Below are 22,345 nucleotides of genomic sequence, written 5' to 3' on the forward strand. Positions count from 1 at the left end.
CACAACCTTAGAGAAGTGTTAGGTAGTTTTTTTCTTTAAAGGAAATCTGGCTGCGATTCCTCATCCCTCTGGATGGGGGCAGAGTTCTCTCTCTGTGATTACTGGGGCTTCCAGCCCAGGTCCAGGTAAGGCTGGAGAAATCCCACACAGAGCAAAACGTTTGGGGAACCTATAGGTCTTAGTTCTTTGCCTTTGCTGTTCCCCTTTGTTCAGGCTGCCTTGTGTCACATTTCAGCCTGGGAGTCTCCCTGGGTCTAGAGCCCCTACGTAGAGCCTCCTTCCCATGCTGAGAAGGCAGCACTGTGCCCACTCTCCATCTGTGGGGAAACTTACACTGCACCCTCTCCTTAGTGTCATGGCAACGCTGCTCTTCTTCACTTGCTCTGTGGCCTCCTCCCCCTGGTTCTCCCAACACAACACAAAAGCACTACTGATTTCTCTCTGCCTTACCTGGGGTCCCTCCAGCAGAGTTTCCTCAGAGCCTTTTCTTTAGGCCACAGATCACTAATTGGTAGCCTGCCGTCTAAGTACTGCCCATGTTTCTGTTTTATTGTTTCATTCCCAGTGTTTTACAAAAGAGAGAATTTCAGGTGCAGATGCAGATATCTGGCTTTTCTGGAAAAATCATAATATTTGGCAGTGCCGGGTACTGATTGCCTCATGACAAATTGCTGGGGTGGAGGAGTGGTTCAGATGGGGCCTGTGACCTATGGCTTCACCTCTGTCCCCTGTAGGTACTTTGGTGTGAGTATTAAGTTGATTTCTTTGATTTGATAGATACTTGTTGAGCACCTTTTCCATATCAGACCTTGTTCTAGGCACTGGGGATACAGAAAGGACAACAAGGACCAAGGATCCTATTTTGATGGAACTCATATTTTGATGGAGGAGACGGATAATTTTTAAAGGTAGATATAGTAAGATATAAGGGGTCAGGTGGTGGTAACCGCTGTGAAGGGCATAACGCAGGGGGAAGGTCATAGAAGGCAGTGAGCTGAGGAGTGGGGACACGTGTGGTGCCATCTTTTGTAAGCTGTTTCTGGAAGGTCTGTTTTAAGTGACATTTAGGTAGACCCCTGAAGGCAATGAGGGACTTCACAAAGCCAAGAAGAGAGCTTGTTTTCAAGCCGCTCCCTTTCAAGCTCCCTCCCTGGGATGGGAGGCAAGGGACTGAGCAAGACCTGGAAGGCAAGGACTTCTTGGAACGGTCCAGGGTAACATACAGAAGCCGGCACTCAAAGAGTTCTCATCTGTTCTTAGTTTGGCATTCTTGCAGAAGCTACACACGAATTGATATCTTAATAAGTTTGCTGCCCTGCTCCTATAAACATCTTTATTTATTTTTTTAAGTTTTATTGAATTATAGTTGATTTACAGTGTTATGTTAATTTCTGCTGTACAGCAAAGTGACTCAGTTACACATATATATACATATATATTTTTCATATTCTTTTCCTTTGTGGTTTGTCCAGGATATTGCATATAGTTCTCTGTGCTATACAGTAGGACCTATATCCATCCTATATATAATAGTTTGCCTCTGCTAATCCCCAACTTCCAGTCTTTTCCACTCCTACCCCCCTTCCCCTTGGCAACCACAAGTCTGTTCTCTATGTCTGAGTCTTTTTTTGTTTCATAGATATGTTCATTTGTGTTGTATTTTAAAGGATTTTTTTTTAAATTTATTTATTTATTTATTTATTTTTGGCTGTGTTGGCTCTTCGTTTCTGTGCGAGGGCTTTCTCTAGTTGCGGCAAGCAGGGGCCACTCTTCATCGCGGTGCATGGGCCTCTCACTATCGCGGCCTCTCTTGTTGCAGAGCATAGGCTCCAGACGCGCAGGCTCAGTAGTCGTGGCTCATGGGCCCAGTTGCTCCGCGGCATGTGGGATCTTCCCAGACCAGGGCTCGAACCCGTGTCCCCTGCATTGGCAGGCGGATTCTCAACCACTGCACCACCAGGGAAGCCCTGTGTTGTATTTTAGATTCCACATATAAGTGACATCATATGGTATTTATCTTTTTCTTTGTCTTATTTCACTTATGTGATCATCTCTAGGTCCATCCATGTTGCTGCAAATAGCATTATTTCTTTTTTATGGCTGACTAATATTAAACATTTTTGGTAGACAAGGCTAAATTTCAAATATGGTATTTACCCTCCTGTGGAGTGAATCAATCCTGTTTTATTTTCTTTTGCGGGGGGAGCTGGACTTTCTGCTTTAGTCACAGGCCTCACAGAGCCAGCTTTCTCATTTGGTCGTTGGATGAGGGTGTGGTGAATGCCTTTGAGTTCTTTTCTTGGGTTATGATCACAGTTAGTGTTAAACTACTACGTGCTGCCTGATCATACACGAGGATTTGGTCATCCACATAAACGTGATGCTGTTGTGAGTTCACTTTTCTATTTAGAGAAGCATGTCAGCTAGGAATACCTCCACCTTATTTCCCAGACGCATGCGTGCTGAACGAGTTGCCAAAATAGCCCTTTGAGTAAGTGGCAGCTTTAAAAACCATCCAGCTGCTGACTTCAAACTAGACGGTCAGCAAAGGAAAGTGGAAGTTGGATTCTGAACGGTCAGGGTGCCCACAGAAATTTACTAGGGGTCAGGATTTTGGAGACTTGAACAACTAGACTGGGGCTTCTCCTTGGATTTCTTACTTGTTACCTATCTTTGTCTTCTCTCTTCGGACTTCAAGATGAACGTGCAGGCTTGCTCCAGGTGTGGGTACGGAGTATATCCTGCTGAGAAGATCAGCTGTCTAGACCAGGTCAGTAGACTTCTCTTGGCCTTTGGGAATCATAACAAACATGAGAAATTTATCTTCTTACATATGGACATGTGGGCTTTTTTAAACCACCAAAATAAGATGCTTTCCCCACCTTTCTTCATGTCTACCCATTTCTAGCTACATCTCCTGTATTGCCTCAAATTTTTTTTATTCATTTATGTATCGTAGCCATGTGTGTGTGTGTTTTATCACCATTTTATCCCTAAAGCTCATTTTTTTTACCCTGAAATATATTAAGAATACTGAGTCTGAAAAAAAAAGGTGATTTTGCTCAATCTTTTCTGTTTGATTTCTAGATATGGCACAAAGCATGTTTTCACTGTGAAATTTGCAAGATGATGCTATCGGTTAATAACTTTGTGAGTCACCAGAAAAAGCCCTACTGTCATGCGTAAGTGTTTGACGCCTCTTCCCACCACCTCTTGAGTTGTGTTTATCTTTTTTTTAACAAGTAGCCAACCAGAGGTTCAAATCACACACTCCAGGGTTAAATCCAAGAAATGCCTTCTCAAAAGTTTTTACTTCCATACAATCATTACAGAGACCTAAGACGGGATTTTATGCAATGGACAGAAAGTTGAAAATTTCAGATTTCTTATAAGTAAAAGATCAAATCTATCCACTACAACCTCATGTCAAATTATTAAATATTGTGCAGAGCAGTGTAATTTCCATGAATATGCATGAAGCTTTAAAACGTTTTCTTTTAAATAATTTCAGAATCCTTTTCTATTTCTTCAGAAAGTTTTTAAGTGATCATTTCCAGTTAAATTTGGTCTTTAAGTTAAACAGGTTGAATTTATTTGATTAGCCTTTGTTTTCTTTAAGACGCATTGCCTGGAAAATCTTGAATTTAATTATTAGGTTTTATATTTTTGATTTAAAAAATGACTCCGCCTTTAAGAATAGTCAATCATCTTGGATAAAGTACAGTTCTAATTTTGGTTTATATCTACTTTTTGTAGCCATAACCCCAAGAACAACACTTTTACAAGTGTCTATCACACTCCATTAAATCTAAATGTGAGGAAATCTCCAGAGGCCATTTGTGGGGTAAGTTACTTAATTTTGAATTTCAAAATAGCCTTTAAAGAAGATTTCTTAGCTCAGGCACCTGTTAGGTTTTTAAGTGTCTCTGCCTAGATGTGAACCTGCCCATTTTCTCCACATATACAAGCAAAGTATATTTAAATAACAAATATTGCTATTTGCCCTACCACAACATAGAGGCCAATACACAGGATAATCTAGCTTGAATATCTGAGATCCTTGTATCTATTTTTTTTTTAATTAATTAATTAATTAATTAATTTTATTTATGGCTGTGTTGGGTCTTCGTTTCTGTGCGAGGGCTTTCTCTAGTTGTGGCAAGCGGGGGCCACTCTTCATCACGGTGCGCCGGACTCTCACTATCGCGGCCTCTCTTGTTGCCAAGCACAGGCTCCAGACGCGCAGGCTCAGCAATTGTGGCTCACGGGCTTAGCCGCTCCGCGGCATGTGGGATCCTCCCAGACCAGGGCTCGAACCCGTGTCCCCTGCATTGGCAGGCAGACTCTCAACCACTGCGCCACCAGGGAAGCCCCCCTTGTATCTATTTTAATCTCTCTGTGTCTGCCAGCTCTGGACACCTTGATGCAATAGGCTGTGCATACACTAGGTGCTTAATACATAAAACAAAGTTTATATAGTTGGAAAGTATTACAAAGGCCTTTCCTTTCTTCCCCCATGATATTTTGGTACAGACATTGAAACCTCTAGTTCCGTACTCTTAAATCTCTCCGAATTCAGTAGTGTTTCAGTTTATTTGCAGTGTTTAAGATCTCTTTCCCTATGGGTAGCAGCAGGTCAAAGATATTTTGATTTGGAACTGATGTTTGGATAGACCAGGAGGCCATATTGATAAACCAACCTCTTTTGAAAAACCAACAGTAGAGTTTTGTCAAATAACTGTTGATTAAATGCTTGCATTTATTAAAATGATGAATCATTTCACTTCCCTCCCCCATGCTCCACAACAAGTTGTTTTTTGGGATGGAGCTAGCAGCTTTCTAAAATTAGAAAATGACACATGAGGTGGAAGGCTCTCTAGTAATCTGCCTTCCTCATGTTACCTTACCTCATCCTGACTCTCCGGCCTGCCCAGGCCATGTCCTACTCAAGAAAATGGTTTAGATTGAGCTTATCATTATCATGTGGCTCTCTACACAGACTGCCAAGTAGCTTATTTCACTAAATGCTTTGCACCAATTGTGAGTTTATTATTTTTTTTACAAGCTTATATAATATTTACTGTACAGTCAGTTCATTTAATACATTACATCCAATAAAGTAAATACTATTTTTATCCCATTCTACTGGTGAGGAAACTGAGGCTCAGAGAGTTGTTCATATATCATTGATTTCTAAGGATTAACAAGCCTTAAGAATTCACAAGCCATCCTAGATTACTGAGAAGGCTAATTCTTTTAGGATTTTGCTTTCATCTCTGTGTGTTTGGTTTTTGTTGTTGTTGTTGCTTGTTTTCATCTCTTTTTGTCTAAGGGCAACTACACAAAATTACAATCAACACTGAATTTAGCTCTCAGTTCGATAGAGTGCCAGACACTCTTTGAGGCCCTTTATCTGTGTGATCTCACTTTTTCTTCACAAGAACCCTCTGTAATATTATCATATTACAGTTGGGGAGGCTGAGGCTCAGAGAGATTAAGTAACTTGCCCAGTTTTACCCGGCTAGTTCAATGGGCACAAATCCAGATCTGTCTCACTTTGGGACCTGTATCCTAAACTGCTCCGTTGGTCTACTCCCACGTACCTAGGGGGTGGCAAACTCTCTAGGAGGAAAAAAAAAAAGCACTTATTTATGTTTACAAACATCCAGATTTTTCTGCAGTTCTGGGGCCAGAGTTTGACAGACTGAACACAAGGAGACGTACTTATACATCAGAGTACTATTTGTATTTATTACAAAAAGATCCATAATATCTGTATCTTTCATCCTATGCGAGGTGTCGACTGGCATGTCCCCCTTACGCTCTTACAACAGGTCACACAGTATTTAACTTTTTTTGAGGTGGTAGTGGATTCACTTTCTTTTAACTTGTATGACAGGCCCGACCTGGAGCAAGATCATTGCTGGTTCTGTTTCCAGCCACAGACAGTGATGTGAGCTTCTCAGGAAGCCTGTGTGTGTGTATTTGTTCGCATCTATGTAAATATATGTGTATGTGTATAAAAATGTATGTGTGCATATGGGGAGTGTATGTATGTGTGTATGTAGGTGTGAATATGTGTACACGTGTATACATATGTGTGTACATGGTGCATACGCATGTGTGTATGTATATGTACATGTGTATACATATCTGTGTGCACATCTGTGCATGTGTGTGGTGTGTGTATGTGTGTATGTGTATATGTGTGTTATCTCTGTGTGTATGGTGGATGTGTGTTTGCATGCATGTGTATGTACATGCGTATGTGTGCATGTGTGTACACGCATATGTGTGGGTGTGTACATACATATGGGTGTGTACATGCATATGTGTGCACGTGTGTGTGTGTACTGAACAATTGACTGCTGAGACCCCTTTCTCCTCCTTTCCCACCAGGGAAAAAATCACATGGACAACGATGTCCATTCTAGGCCCCAGATCTTTTTTTTAAAAAAATAGATTTATTTATTTATTTATTTTTGGCCACGTCGGGTCTTGTTGCTACATGCGGGTTTTCTCTAGTTGCAGCGAGCGGGGGCTACTCTTCGTTGCAGTGCGAGGGCTTCTCATTGCGGTGGCTTCTCTTGTTGCAGAGCACAGACTCTAGGCGCAAGGGCTTCAGTAGTTGTGGCACATGGGCTTAGTTGCTCCGCGGCATGTGGGATCTTCCCAGACCAGGGCTCAAACCCATGTCCCCTGCATTGGCAGGTGGATTCTTAACCACTGCACCACCAGGGAAGTCCCCAAGGCCCCAGATCTTATAACCGTTCTAGGGAGTGTGGTGGATTACTTTCTTACTCCCTTTTCTTCTCTGAGAGACTTTGCCAATTGAATAAAAAAACAGATTCATGGTGCACATGCTAAAATAAAAAAAAAGGAAAGAAAGGGATGCTTCAGTAATGGTGATGAAGGAGAAAAGTAAAGATTTTAAGTTGGCATTTGAAGCAGGTTGACATTTTTCTGTATTTTAAATGTCATTCTTTAAAAAATAAATGAATAAATAAATACTTACTAAGACAAAATTTCCTGTTTGGTAGGTGTGCATGGAACTTTTAACAGAATAGAACATCTGGGTTCCCTTCTATTTGGAGAATGAACTTTAGCCCTTAATGCTTCCTTACCCCACTATTAACAGTTATGGCTTTTTCTCTCTTCCTGCTTCCTCTGAATAATCACGAGTCCTGTGAAAGGTCTCTGGGGAGGCAGGCACGGCCCCCACCGCCACCCCCCGCCACCCCCCGCCCCATGATGGATTTGTCCTGTGAGACGGGGCAGCAAATATGGCTTCCTGTTTATTTTGGTCATGTGATTCTGATTCCGTAAGTCAATGGCTCTCAAGGAGGGCAGTTTTTTCCCCCAGGTGATGTCTGGGGACTTTTTTTGGGGTCAGAACTAGGAAGGTAGGAATACTATTGGCATCTGGTGGATAGAGACCACCTATCCTGGTCAGCGTAGTGCCATGCACTAGACAGTCCCCCCCAACAAATAACGAACTGGCCCCAAATATCAGTGGAGCTGCCAACAAGAAACTTTGCCTTGAGTCTGTGTAATGTTTGTGGTAGTTTCTCAAAATCCAAGGGAAAAAACATGTTAAGATCTCCCAATTTATCTATTTTAAAGTATACATATTAGTGCAGCGTTAAGCAAGCCCAGACAAAGTGCCCTTGACAGGGAACTAGAATTCCTGGATTGTGAACCTGGCTCTGCTAAATCATTGAATGATTTCAATAAGTTCATTTCTCTTCTCTGAGCTTCTTTCCTCACCTGTAAAATTAATGACTTAAACTTCAACTTGTTATAGTTGCAGGTTTCTGGGCCCCATCTTGGACCTCATACATTATGATATCTGGGTTTGGACTTAAGACCTGATTTTTTTCTTTTGTTGTTAGTTCTTTTTATGTTCTCCTTAAGAAATCTTTGCCTATTCCAAAGTCATGAAGATATTGTTAGACGTCAGTTCTCCTCAAATTGATCTACACATTCAATGCAATCCCAGCCAAAATCCTGGTGTTTTTCATAGAAATTGACAAACTGATTCTAAAATTGATATGTACATACAATGATTCTAGAGTGGCCAAGAAGTCTTGAAGAGCAAAATCAGTGGACTTAGGTTACCAGATTTCTAGACTTACTATAAAAGTAGTAGTAATTAACTCAGCATAGTATTGGTATAAGAATAGACAGACAGACCAGTAGAAAACAATGCAACATCCAGAAATAGAGCTGCACATATGTGGTCACTTTAGTTACAACAAAGGCACCACTGCATTTCAATGTAGCAAGAATGGTCTTTAAATAAATGGTACCGGAGCGATTTAACACTTGCGTAGAAAAAAATGAACCTTGATATCTACCTCATACGTAAAAATTAACTCAAGGTGTGTTATAGATCAAGATGTGAAAGGTGAAATTATAAAGCATAGGAGAACACCTACATGAATTTGGGGAGCCAGCATTTAACAAGCTCCCTGGGTGTTGCACAGGCCAAAGTTAAGAACAACTGCTCTAATGTCTAGTGTTTTCTAAGCTGAACACTTGGTGTTGTGTGATTAGCTCGTAGAGATGTTGCCTTTTTAATTGCACTGCTAAATAGAGCTTTGCACACAGCAGGTGCTTTCTATGTTCCCTTTGACTGGTGGTACAGATGAAGCTGTGGTGACACTGACAGCTGTGGCTTGTAGTGCAGTTAAGATGCTTTGCAGTTGACTTAGGATCCCCGCCCCAGTTAGCTGTATATCATTTGTTTCCTTTCTCTTTTCTGATGGAAACATTACTGATAATATCTTCATTGTGCAGATCGATGACCAAGATGATGGCAAACGGTTTAAATCGGTTCTTCACTGGGACATGAAATCCAAGGATGGGGCGGCTGCACCTAACAGGCAACCATTGGTGGATGAGGTGAAGGAAGAGTTATAAATGGGTTTGGAAACAGAGAAAAGAATGACACGCTATGCAAATGAAATGTATTATCAGTATTACTTCTAGAGGGCATTGGTTACACTTTCTTTTATCCAGTTTGTAATTCCAGCTGTCTGCCGAAGACCCAGCATCACCCCAGCCAAACTGCTCCAGTCCAAGCTCACTGACTTCTCCCTTCCAACCACTGTGTTTCTGTCACTGGGATCAGCCGCCAGGCTGGAAACCAAGGCTGCCCTTTCTTCTTCTGACCCTTCACTCAGCTCCACCCCTTCCCTCCCATTTCACTCTCCCAGCTCTGAGCCCCATCATCTCCTGCCTGGACCTTTGTGAGGACCTTCCCTCTCCTGGCTTTGCCCCTCTCCAGCCTGTCATGTGACATCGGTCACACACATCTTCCTGCTTGTCTCTGATTTACTCTTCCCATCACCTGAGAATTCGTGATCATTCTCTATTGACAGCCTCATCATTTCAAAATTCCGCAGCCATTTGTTTTTAATGACCCACATAAAACAGTCCAAACAGTGCAAAGCTAACCCTTTGTCCACTATCTCCAATCCCAGTTCCTTCTGTAGAGGTACCCATTGTTGTCAGTCTTGTGGGTATCCTTGCAGACTCTCTCTCCTCATTTACAAATTAATATCCATATAATTTATTTTTTTGTTACTTACATTTATATATGACTACTGCCACTTATTGAAGGACATTTAATGAGTTATTTAACCATTCTTTTCTTTGGCTTTCTTTAAGTTCAATTTTTAAGTGAACTTCAAACAGTTCCTGATTCACAGAAATATTGTAAAAATTAAAAGAGTATATAAATGTAAAGATCTTAGAACACTGGTCGGCACAATAAATATCAGCTAGCATTTCTTATGGAAAATTATAGATGTATATTTCTATTGAAATGTATAATTTTGTTTTTCCATGAAACAATATGCATTGTTTTACAACTTGCATTTTTCGCTCAACAAATACCCTGGAGATGTTTCTATGTCAGCAACCTTTTAAGCTGTTGTAGGTGGGTAGATCATGGGTGCAATCATTAAGAGAGGATGTATCATGCTTTCTTATTGATGGGCAGGGTTATTCCCATTTTTTTTCTGTTATGAATTTGCAGTGAACACCTTTGTGCAAGACCTCTTTTGGACACAGTGAGTGTTTCTCTAGAATAGATAATGGAAAATGAGGTTGCTAGATCAAGAGTCTGTGCCTTTTTAATTTTAATGGACAAACTGTCAAATTTCTGTCTAAAATGGCTGTACATTTTATATTCCCACAGGCAGAGTATGAGAATACCCGTTTCCCACAGACTCACCAACACTTGGTATTACCAGATAAAAGTTTTAACAACCTGTATTTTGTTGTTTGAATTTAAACTTCCCTGATTGGGAGTGTAGTTGAGCATATTTTCACATGTGAATTATCTGTCTTTCCAGATCGCCAAAAGATGGTCTGTGCAACTTGTCCCACCTCCAGCCCACTTGGTTCCTCATCTTTACTCCCAATTCCAATAAAACCCACCTCCTCATGGTCTTTCACATGAAGCCTATCACTGCCTTCATGCTTTTATTCATGGCAGTCCCCACTCCGAGAATTTATTCAACATATATTTATTGAGTATTATATGCCAGGCATAGTTCCAGGCTACTGGAGTACATCAGTGCACAAAACAGATAAAAATCCCTGCCTTCATGGAACTGACCTCCTAGAGTAGATGTTTTTCTTTTTCCCTTTGCATCATCTGTCAACTGACCTTAGCCCTGGAGGACCAGCTCAGATTCCTGTCCAAAACAGGGGCCATCATATACAGATTGCTTTTTCAAGACTCTCACTGCGTTTTATGTTCAATACAGTACATTTAAGCACACAGATGTTCTCTAATAGCTCATTGTTTCGTATGTTAGTTTTATCTCCATAGATAGGTCACAAGTATCTTAAAAGAGAAACTTTTTGATTTCTTCTTCTTTTTTCTTTTTTGATTTTCTTTTCCTAGTGTTAACTGCTTAATCTAATGCTTGGCACGCAACAGGTAGCAGGTTTTTGAAGCTTGGCTGAATAGTGCTGATTAGTCTCAGATGGCCTGTCCACAGCAACTCCCCGCTGCCCATCTTGGTACAATAATGAGCAAAGAAATGTTAAGTTACATTTGGAACTCTTCTATGATATAAGTGAATCTCAGAAAGTTTGGTTATTTAGGATATTAGGTTATTTTCTAGTTTGAAAAAAATGAACATTCTGGTTAGGTGAGACCTACCATAAAGCAAGAGGAGTTTATAGTTTTTAGAGAATGTCTATTTTTTCTATCTTATATTGACAATGTATGTGAGTGTTGCCGGGAGGGTGGGGTAGGTAGGGGGATCTTACCAGGCAAATGTGTGGGGTGTGTGTTTGTATACATTTGTGTTTTTCCTCTATAGAGAGCCTATTGGACTGGATATGGGGAAGGGAATGCTTGGCGCCCAGGAGCTCTGCCAGACGCTGAAGTCGTAAGGATGGCTAAGGCTCGAAAGTCACTGGGTGAGGTAAGGGCCCTGGAAAGTTACTTTAGCAATTAGTTTGAATATTCCTTTATTTTAAGATTGTGGTAGACAGAATACCGGCCCTCCCCGAAAGATTCCCATGTCCTAATCCCTGGAACCTGTGTATATGCTACTTTGCCTGGCCAAAGGGATGTTACAGATATGATTACGGTAAGGAATTTTCTTTTTTATTGAAGTATAGTTGATTTACAATGTTGTGTTAGTTTCTGATGTACAGCAAAGTGATTCAGTTATACATATACATACATTTATATGTATATATATATTCTTTTTCAGATTCTTTTCATTATAATTTATTACAAGATATTGAATATAGTTCCCTGTGCTATACAGTAGGACCTTGTTGTTTATCTATTTTATATATAGTAGTTTGTATCTGCTAAACCCAAACTCCTAATTAAGGTAAGTATAGGAAGATTATCCTGGATTATTAGGGTGGACCGAATGTAACAAGAGTCCTTATAAGGAGGGAGGCAGGAGGGTCAGAGTCAGAGAAAAGATGATGTGACAACAGAAGCAGAGGTCAAAGCTGTTTGGGGCCATAAGCCAAGGAACGCGGGCAGCCTCCAGAAGCTGGAAAAGGCAAAGAAATGGATTCTCCACCAGAGCCTCCAAAAGGAATCAGCCCTGATGCCCTATTTTAGATTTCTGACCTGTAGCACCATAAGAGAGATCTTAGTAGGTTTTCATCGTAGAAAAGGCAATTTTAGCCCAGATTATGGAAGTCCTTAGTGATCTGCACACAGTACCCTCTAGTCCTCTCCATACACCCAGGGCACCTGCCCTTTGAAGAAACCACTCTGGAAAATATTGCTAGTCTTTAGTAACTTTTCTTTAGCAAATGGAAAGTAGACAACAGAAACACAATCGCTAAGGTGGAAAACAGACCATCAGAGATACTCAAAAGTTAGGAGCAAAAAAGAGCAGACATTTCACTCCCAGTGCTGTAGAACTGTCTCTAGTACCAGACAGTCTTCTGCATAATAATTGCTGCATTATCATACAAACCTTTGAGTTAAAGGGCATCCCTTGGGTTGTGCCAGGTTCCACATAGTTTAATATAAACATTGAAGGAGAAACCCTTTGACCTGGGAAATATGCTTTCTTCAGCCTTGCAGGTGTTATTTAAATCACCAAGTGAATAACATTTTCAAATTTATTCCAGGTGACTGAAATATTTTCCAAGTATCTTATACATCCAATTGCATTGGTTCTGATGATGCTTGCTATTGCAGTTTTATTCGTTCTCATTGGATTTCGTATTGGTTCTCATGCTGACATTGGTCTGACCAACAGGAGTACACAGAAGACTATGAACAACAGCGGGACAAGGGCAGCTTTCCAGCCATGATCACACCTGCTTATCAAAGGGCCAAGATAGCCAACCAGCTGGCCAGCCAAGTGAGTGTCTTAGTGCTTATTCACCACTGATTACGCTAATGTTTGTCATTAGTGAACCCCTGGGATTCAGATAAAATCCAAAAGGAGAGTGCTTTGGGGCAGTAGGTACCCTTAGTGTGATATTATGGAGAAAACTATGTTCTTATCTTTTCCCTATCATTCACTCTCTGTGCCTTGTTTGGGCCGCATCTATCACATGGAGAGAAGACCCTGTAGCTCACCCCAAGACTGGACCAAATAATTTCTTGTGGTGGCGTTAGCATTAAGGACACTGATTTTTATTAAGTGGATGGTAGAACCTCCTGCAGAGTAGCACAACTTGTTGGTTAAGAGCTCAGATTTTAGAGCTGGAATGTCGGGATTTGAATCCTGGCTTTCTCACTTAGTACCTGTGGGACCATGAGCAAATTACTTAACCTTTCTGTTCCTCACCTGCTCTTTTGTAAAATGGGGAAAATCATAGTCCTGCCTTATGTGATTGTTATGGAGATGAATGAATATTTGTTAATGTTTAGAAGTTCCTGGCACTCTCTTGGACTTAACACATGAGCACTGATGCTTTTTGGAGAGGAGCCCGTAGAACAAACCAGAAAGACTTGCCATATGTTTGCGTTGAGTGTTGCCCGATGGTGTAGCTTCCGGACAGCCGCAAGGAGAGGTCCTACAAAGGCTGTTGGGTGTGACCTTGACTCTATGCTGTCCCCTCACCAGGTGGAGTATAAGAGAGGGCATGACGAACACATCTCCAGGTTCAGCACGGTGGCGGATACCCCTGAGCTTCTCCGGGCCAAGGCGGCGGGACAGCTTCAAAGTGATGTAAGAAATGATGGAGGCCAGATGCAGTGATTCTCGTTTAAGGTTCCCCGTTCTTTCCTTATGTGGAGGAGGAGGCAGGGAGAATGCAGGCGGCATCTCAATGCTGTTCGGGGGCCAGGAAGAACTTTCTAAGGTCAAGGATGGTCAGGTCAGATTTGGCAGCTAGCACAGACCTTGCAAAAACTTTTCCTTAGAGAGAAAAGTTTACACGGTATTAGTAACAAGCCAGGTATATCTGATTAATCTTAAAGAAGTCTCTCCTTGTCACTGCAAATTGTAGAAGATAACTTCCGAAGAATTTCTTCCATTTGCCTTTTCATAGCCCAGTTGCTCCACAGCATACTAAGACTGGGAACTTAGTATTGCTCTGAGTGGGAAGTTTAAGCACGAATCCAGGTTCAGCTTAACAAGTGGCTTCCACTTGACTTGGGTTGAGAAGCCTCTTTCATCTCCCAGACTTGACTGGCAGCTCCTCGAGGGCAGAAGCCTTGTTGCTCTGCCTGGCCTCACCCCCTGGTCCACAGCAGGTGCTCACAAGTATGTGTCGAATTCTACATTGAGCATCTCCACGTATCAGGCAGTGAGCTGGGTATTGGGAATAAAATGGTAAATAAGATACACAGGGTCCATCAAGCTCTAAGCCAACGACATTGCATAAGAGCTGTGACGATGTGAGATGTGCAGGGTGCTATGGGAGCCCTGAGCAGGGCTTCTCAGTCAGATTGCCTGGGAGATGGTGGGATTGTGGCATGTGATTCAAAATTTGTTTTCATTTTCCAGGTGAGATACACAGAGGACTATGAACGACAGAGAGGGAAAGGCAGTTTTCCTGCTATGGCCACACCTGCTTATCAGATAGCCAAAAGAGCCAATGAGCTGGCAAGTGATGTAAGTGTCCAGGGCGATGTTTTCATGGGAGGGAAGGAAGCAGGAATTTACCTGGGCCTGGCACGTCCAACTTCCTGTCTCCTTGTCTCCATTTTTTTGCACCGTGGATACAGGAAGTAGCTTTCCTACATAGTTTTCAATCAGTTTTACCAGGACAATGATGAGGAACTTTTATGTCTAAGACACATTCCCTAGACCCAAGCAGAAAAAGAACATTCCACAAGACATTCATTTTTACTGTTCTGGCCCCTGTGCCTAAGAAGCTAAATTTATCCTTCCCCTTCAAATAGGTGAGGTACCATCAACAATATCAAAGAGAAACGAAGGAAACAGCTGGTCCAGCTGCTGGAGCTGAGGGCACATTGACAAAGGAAGATGTGGACCAGTATGGCCAGGTATGTGATAAAATGACGTCCTGCGAGACCCTTTTTGATGCTCATTTCTCAGTTTGGCAGCCCTCTAGCCTGTGACACAACCTATGACTATTTAATCAGGGGTTGGACTGTGATTTTTTCTTTGCCCTATTTATGGAAGGTGGAATTTCCAAGGCAGAAAGTAGCGAACCAACAATTACACAGGGCTCAACTTGACTCACTTAGGAAAACAGATTCTAAGCACTTTTTCTTTCCTTTTTTAAAAATAAAGGACCTATATCAAAATGGTGGGTCTGCCAGGAATAAAGCATCCGCATCTATTCATTGAAGAAAAATCCCAAGGACTAAGACTGTCTGTGTTTAGCCTGTCACTGCATAGGCACAAAAGGGATCAAAATGCATGTCTTGAAAAATATTGAGCACTTCACTGAGTAGCAAGATTCATTTTCTTAGAAAATGAATTTCTTATCTAGGTTGCTAGATAAAGCAATATGCCAGAGAAAGTAACCCTTTTTCTCAATTTCACTTCTTAAATGAACTACATCTTGGCAGGATGTAAAAAGGTTGAGTGACAACTGCAGCTAATTTTATTTGCACATCCCTCTGATTTTCTGGTACTAGACAGGTGTTGTAAGGGAAAAAGGGAACATTATTTTTTCATGGCTGTAAGTAAAGAATGTTGGAAGAGCAAGCGTGTGTCCGGAAGGGTACATTCAGTGGGCTTGGGTGATATTTCTTTCTTAATTTGACGGTTGTTTAAATTTTTTGGCACTGGGTAGACTTTACAACATATGTGACATTCAATATACATAATTTATAAAAGGAAACAAATAACTTATTTCTCTTCTTCAGAAAACCAGGTTGCTTATATTGGGGATATATTCATGTGAAACTTAAAATGCACATGAAGATAGGTTTTGACCCTTTTGCAAATGCCTATCTGAGCAAAAATGTTTGGTTTTGAATTTAAAAGGCCATTTTATTAAATTTCATGATAAGTCAGTTAAATGGTCTCTCAGTGCTTAAAACTCAATGAAAATACATTTTTATTGGTTTCATGTTGTAAATATGTTGTTTAGAATGCTCAGGACAACTTTTAAAAGTCTGTTTAAAAAATATTTGGCTTCCATATTTAGCAAAAAGTATTTTGTTCTAAATTTGGACTATCCTATCTGCCACTAGTTATAACACACGCATATAATTTCATGTGTGTATCTAGACCTGTCTATACACAGTGATGAAATGTAACTTCGTAGTATCATAGTGGAACCTTGATTATTAGGACATTTTGATTGAAGTTTCCAATCATGATAATAACAAATACAAGAATCAAAGTGGGTGTCGTTCGATAGCACTGCCAGCAGCTGTCAGTCGAGAGGACTCCATATCCTGTGGCATTTCACCGTGATTTACTGTGACTCACCAGGGCGAGAGTAGGAGGGAGTGATAGAGAAGCAGGCGGACAGTCAGATACACTATAAATATCTGTAGTGCCTAAAAGACCAAACAATTCATTCTTCATTTTTTTTTTTTATAAATTTATTTTATTTATTTATTTTTGGCTGCGTTGGGTCTTCGTTGCTGCGTGCGGGCTTTCTCTAGTTGCGGTGAGCGGGGGCTACTCTTCCTTGCGGTGCGCGGGCTTCTCATTGCGGTGGCTTCTCTTGTTGCGGAGCACGGGCTGTAGGCACGCGGGCTTCAGTAGTTGTGGCTCATGGGCTCTAGAGTGCAGGCTCAGTAGTTGTGGCGCACGGGATGTGGGATCCTCCCGGTCCAGGGCTCGAACCCGTGTCCCCTGCATTGGCAGGCGGATTCTTAACCACTGCGCCCCCAGGGAAGTCCCCATTCTTCTTTTTAATGAGTAGTTTTTTAAGTTAATGGACTATACCGTGTAATCTATTATTTGTAACCTGTCAACTCCCCAATAGGATTAAGGGTCTTAAAAAGATTTACATACACAATATATATTCACATAAGCAGAGAAGTTAAAATGAAGCTACAAGCCAACTCTAAACCGTAAAGCAGAATGGGCAAAAGGAGGTTATCAAAGAATTTGAGAGTCTTTGTTGTTATTATTTTTTTCACTTACTACATTTGGCCCAGAACATTCTGGCAGCCAAGCATAAAGGAGCACTCAGGCTAAACAGTTGTCATTATTGGATAAAACGGAAGCCTGGACATTCTAATTTGACCCAACTATTTCATTTAAGAGAGTATGTGTGCTAGACTCTGAACCATGATGCTGGAGCAGGGCAGGCCCCTGCTTTGGAGGAGGCCAGAGAGAGATGGAGTCATGAGCCCAAGGAGGCACACTAAGGGCTGTTCAAGATTTGTGGGAAAACAGATGAAGAAGCAGCTGATTCTGCCTGGGGTGGGGCTGGGAGTGAGGGAGGAGTTCCCTGGAGAGAAGGTACTATCTGACGGGGTCTTGAAGTACCTCCGGTTGCTGGGGAAGTTTTACACTAGTAACGTGATGACAGTTCCGTGAGAGAGAATGTTCTCCTTTGTGGGAGAGCCTGGGTGATGTGGGGAGGAGGACGGAAGAAATTAAGACTCAGATTGTAATACTTAGTCTGAAATATACATTTGGTCCCAGCTGAGATCATCTTATTGCAATTTGAAGTCTTTTCAGCCAAATTACAAAAATTCAAATAGTTACATAATATCTCTTTCTTGGTAAATGAAATGAATCCATCACTGGGTGAGACAGTATGTGGAATATCAACGTGTCTTTGCATTGATCTGCTAAGGGGCCTGAGAACGGTGGCATTCGAGACTACTGGAAGACAGAAGGACTTTCCAGGTGTCATTTAAGAAATGAATACTCCAAAATACATGAGCCTAGGAGACTCATAGAGTATCTTGATTTATCTGATGGAAATGATGATGCTAATGATAACAGTTACCATTTATTTAGTGCTGACTGGGTGCTGGGTCTACCTCTAGTGTCTACCACCTTAATGACCACGTGCTACTGCTCTTAGGGGTGATCACAGGAATTTCCAAGGTGGACGGGCCTCCATGGGAACAGGCTGTAGGAGAGATCATTGCTAATCCCCCACCCATTCCAGGAGTGGAGCATTACTGATTAAACTTTTTGATTGACCCGGCAGGGTTACTCAGAAGAGTATGGCGAGCACAGAGGAAAGGGCAGCTTCCCGGCCATGATCACCCCGGCTTATCAGAATGCCAAGAAAGCCAGCGAACTCGCTAGTGATGTAAGTACCACATTGGGACGACCCACAGAGTCACCGAAGCAGAGGAGAAATGAGACTTTGAAGGCTGTGCTTACTGAAACCTATATACAGTTAAATTCATCAGAGCTGAGTCAAAGCAGAATGTTAGCCCTCAATTCCTATCCAAATTTCTGACATCTGCATTTTTGGCTCATGCTGTTAGGTCACATTTATCTGCTTCAAAGGAGATTGACATGGACAAACCACACAACTTACTTGAAGTCAGCTGAAGCAAGTACACATACCGGTCCAGCTAGATAAGCTGGGGTTAGGAGAGTCTTTGCAAAATAACCCATCTTAGAAATTGAGCACTTCAGAGGAATAGCTGATTAAAATAAATCATATGATTATCAAACTCGGTGTAACCCAGTTGATAAAATGATTTTTATTTGCAGAATGTTAGCCAGTTGGCAGTCCTTGAAAGATAAGCTATAATTAAACTTGGTAAAGTGACAAGCACACTGCAGATCTTACACCAACTTGAACTTGATCTATAATCAGAAGCCCAGCATTCATTTCATACCCCCTTTGCCCTTCTCCTTTACTCTGTTACTATTCAGTTATTACCCATTTCCTTAGAAGAGTGCACTTTGCCCTGAGAGGGGAAGTAAAAGACACATTCATCACTGGAGGCTGGAAGAGAAATGATTGTTAAAACCAAGAGCAGAATGGGTTTTGGATTATACCTTTAGGCATGATCATTTTGAGACCTTTCTTCATGCAGAATTAGAATGTAAAGTGTAAAAAATGTGAAAGGGGGCAGTAAAATTTTAATATAAAAGGCACTAAGTGGTTTATGGACTTTAGTGGAGGAAAAACCCATGTGATTATTTTTTCCTCCAGAAAATTCTATGAAATAAATGTTGACATTAAATGTGAAGTAAGTGTGGAGTAACTTCTCTCATGGAGCGTGAAAACAACAACTCCAGACGCTCTTTGTGTGCTTCTTTCAGATAAAATACAGGCAGGACTTCAATAAGATGAAGGGCACTGCACATTATCATTCCCTCCCAGCCCAGGACAACTTGGTTCTTAAGTGGGCTCAGAACGTGAACAAGCTTGTGAGTGAGGTACGTATGGGGACAGTTTCACCTGTGTGCTGTCACCTCCTTTAACTCCGACAGACAGTGAAAGGGCGACCCCAGAATGAAAAGTTCTGTGTGACACCACATAAACTACACATGAGTTACCAGTTCCCAAAGAACGAATAGTCAGTAAAAAGCAATTCACAAGAGAGCCTAGAATCAAACTAATTAAATCTTTCTCTGATGGTCCAAAAGTTTCTTCCCAGAATTCTCACAGGGCTGTAGCTATTCCAAAGTTCCCAGCAATAGATTTCTAGTTGCCAGAATACTGGAGGAGACATGCTTTATAACAATATGTCATTCTTATAGAGTGGAAATCAAAGATAGGAGTGTTTTGAACGTGGAACCTCCCTCATTCTCTTATTATTGTAGTCAGGTTTCTGAGAAGTTGTGTGTACCGTATGAATTCCCCTTGCCTTAGAGGCTGACCTGGCTGCCAGAGACTGTGTTTTGTTTGGCCTACCCAGTGGTTACGATTTTTATAATTGCTAGGACTATTTGGCAAGGAAATCTCCCCTCTGGCTCCCCATATCCTTTTTAAGTCCTGGAGTTTCTTCCTAGTAGCTTCTCTGTTTGCATTGCCTATCGGGACCCTGAAGGCATTTGAGTTGTCAGCCTCTTGGCAGGCTATTCATAGGACTCACCTAGCAAGTTATCTGAAACTCAAAAAAGGATATGCAAATTTCCTAAAACATTTTTCTTCTCTAACCCCTAAGAGTCAGTCTTTTACCCCAAAGTGTTCCTTAGCCTGTGGTGCTCTAATTGCTCAGAATCACAAGGGTGACATTTCCTGGGCCTCATCAGCAACCTCAGATACTTTGAAGTAGTAAATGGGTGCCGAGCCCTTGGAACCTGCATTTGAAACAAATATTCCACATGATTCTGATGCTGTAGGCCAGAGGTCAGCAAACTATGGCCTGAGTGCCAAATCCAGCCCACAGCCTGTTTTTATAAATAAAGTTTTATTGAAACACATCATATTATCTATGGCTGCTTTTGAGCTACAAGAGTTGATATAAAGATGGGATGTCCCGCGAAGGGGCAAATATTTACTATCTGGTCATTTACAGAAAAAGTTTGCTGAACCTTGCTTTTGACTCAGAGAACATTAGATCTAGATGGGATCTTTGCAATCTTTAGGCCCTCGCTTTGTCATAGGCCTGGAAAAGTAAAGTGTCTTGTTCTGGTTCAGATAGACTTTTAGGGACAGAACTAGAACCAGACCGCTGATAATGTAGTTCTACCCAGCAATAACATTGTTACCATTTTGACCTCTTTCTATGTGAATATATCATAAACTAATATATGAATATAAAAACATACATTTGTAGAATTAGAATTCAACGTATATACAGTTTTGTGTACTTTTTAAATTTTATATCATATTGTAAGCATTACAATGCATCTTGCATACTTTAAAAGTCATATTCCCACCAAATGTTTTATAAGATATGATAACAAGTTGTATTTCCTTTGGTAAGCGGTCACAAGGGAACCTTCCATTTCTTTTTGCTCTTATGTTTCTCTAGTAAGACAAACCAGCCAGGCCTCTATTAATGGTAATCACCCTTCAGCTGCCTTCTCCAACTACCTGGGATGACTTGCAGTCTGTTTAGTAACTATGGCCTCACATCTTATATCTAGCTACCCAGGGGAGCTCAACTAGCCATTTAAAATTAGAAGACACTTTGCATCTATGAGTGGTCTCATTTATTACACTCTTTTGTAAAGTAACTTTTTTGGTTAAATTCTACTTAAGTATACATACAGAGAAGTGCGTATGTCATAAGTGTACAACAGGAAGAATTTCCACAAGTGGACACGTCTGTGTAATTAGCACCCAGATCAAGAAACAGGACATGACCAGAAGTCCAGACACCTGCCCCCAAGAGTATCCACTGCCTGGATTTCTAAAACCATTTTGCCATTTTTTTGAGCTATATGAAATCTGAAAGTATTTACTCTTGAAAAGGGCTGTGTATTTTTAATATTCAGAACCAAACTGATTATTTACTTATCACTATTTGAAAGGAAAAGACATATTGTTAACCTACAGTATCCTATGCCTGGTATTTTAAAATCTTGGGTTGAAAGTTTTCTAAAAATATCCTAAGTCGAGTCCTGGTGACATTTTCAAGAGTGACTTCGGGTTTGGTTCTCTTGTGCATCTGGTGTTTTGGTTTCCAAGGTGGAGTATAAGAAGGATCTGGAAAGTAGTAAAGGTCGTAGTATCAACTACTGTGAAACACCTCAATTCAGGAATGTGAGCAAGATCTCAAAATTCACCAGTGATGTGAGTTTTTAATGCCTACACATCTGTTTGGGCTTTTTTTTTAATGACCTTAATTTCTAGGTCTCCTAAGAGACAGTCTACGTGAATGTATCTTGGTGTCTTGGAGAAGCATGGTGTCTTAGGCACGAATACTATGAATTTTGATAGAGATTGCCTGCTGGGGCTGGTCCATGGAGTGTTAAATCCCCTGGCATGCACTTGACTTTGAGCCGTCAAGGCTGCACTTGTCCTCTTGCATCCTTCGTGTATAGTAGTATCTGGCTCTTCCTGGTGAATGCTGGCGAGGGAGCCTGGCTGAGCGTGCAACGTCCCCTCTCAACTTGACTTTGTGCTTCTTAAATTAGTACAAGATCTCAGTTAACCTGCACAGTCACCTAGGGAGCCAGGTGTTATTTCCCCATCTTACAGGTGAGCAGATATATGCTGGAGTGGCATTTGCAGATTTGGAAATTCTCAAAGTCTGGGGATGTATCCTTGAGAACATCAAGGACTAGTTTATATGATTTTACTTCTTTTTGTTGTTGTTGTTGCCCTCATTTTTACTAATTCCAATTTTTTTTTCACAACTCACACACACACACTGTATTTTATTTTTACAAGAGATAAATAAACTGACACCAAGCATTGTAAATGGATGACCGCAACAAAAGCAACAATGATTGCAATTACCAAACATGAAACACACTCATACTATGTCATAATATTGACATTCAGTCCAGTAATCCTCCACTGTAACATCTCCTTTACTTTGCAGTGAAAATTGATTTGTATATTTTTTGCCTCTGAG

The 22,345-nt window shown here is 41.1% G+C and overlaps 1 protein-coding gene across 1 annotated transcript in view; it reads left to right on the plus strand.

Moving 5' to 3' along the window:
- NRAP (nebulin related anchoring protein) overlaps positions 1-22,345 on the plus strand; it is a 78,132-nt gene that overhangs the window by 5,903 nt on the left and 49,884 nt on the right. The window contains 12 exon segments of the mRNA XM_061193243.1: positions 2,699-2,770; positions 3,088-3,182; positions 3,757-3,844; positions 8,800-8,904; positions 11,343-11,447; positions 12,762-12,866; positions 13,578-13,682; positions 14,463-14,570; positions 14,861-14,965; positions 18,058-18,162; positions 19,134-19,250; positions 21,454-21,558. Of these exon segments, the coding sequence (XP_061049226.1) occupies positions 2,699-2,770; positions 3,088-3,182; positions 3,757-3,844; positions 8,800-8,904; positions 11,343-11,447; positions 12,762-12,866; positions 13,578-13,682; positions 14,463-14,570; positions 14,861-14,965; positions 18,058-18,162; positions 19,134-19,250; positions 21,454-21,558 (1,215 nt within the window).

Source organism: Eubalaena glacialis, chromosome 1, assembly GCF_028564815.1.
Source record: "Eubalaena glacialis isolate mEubGla1 chromosome 1, mEubGla1.1.hap2.+ XY, whole genome shotgun sequence".
In the NCBI taxonomy this organism is placed as follows: Eukaryota; Metazoa; Chordata; class Mammalia; order Artiodactyla; family Balaenidae; genus Eubalaena; species Eubalaena glacialis.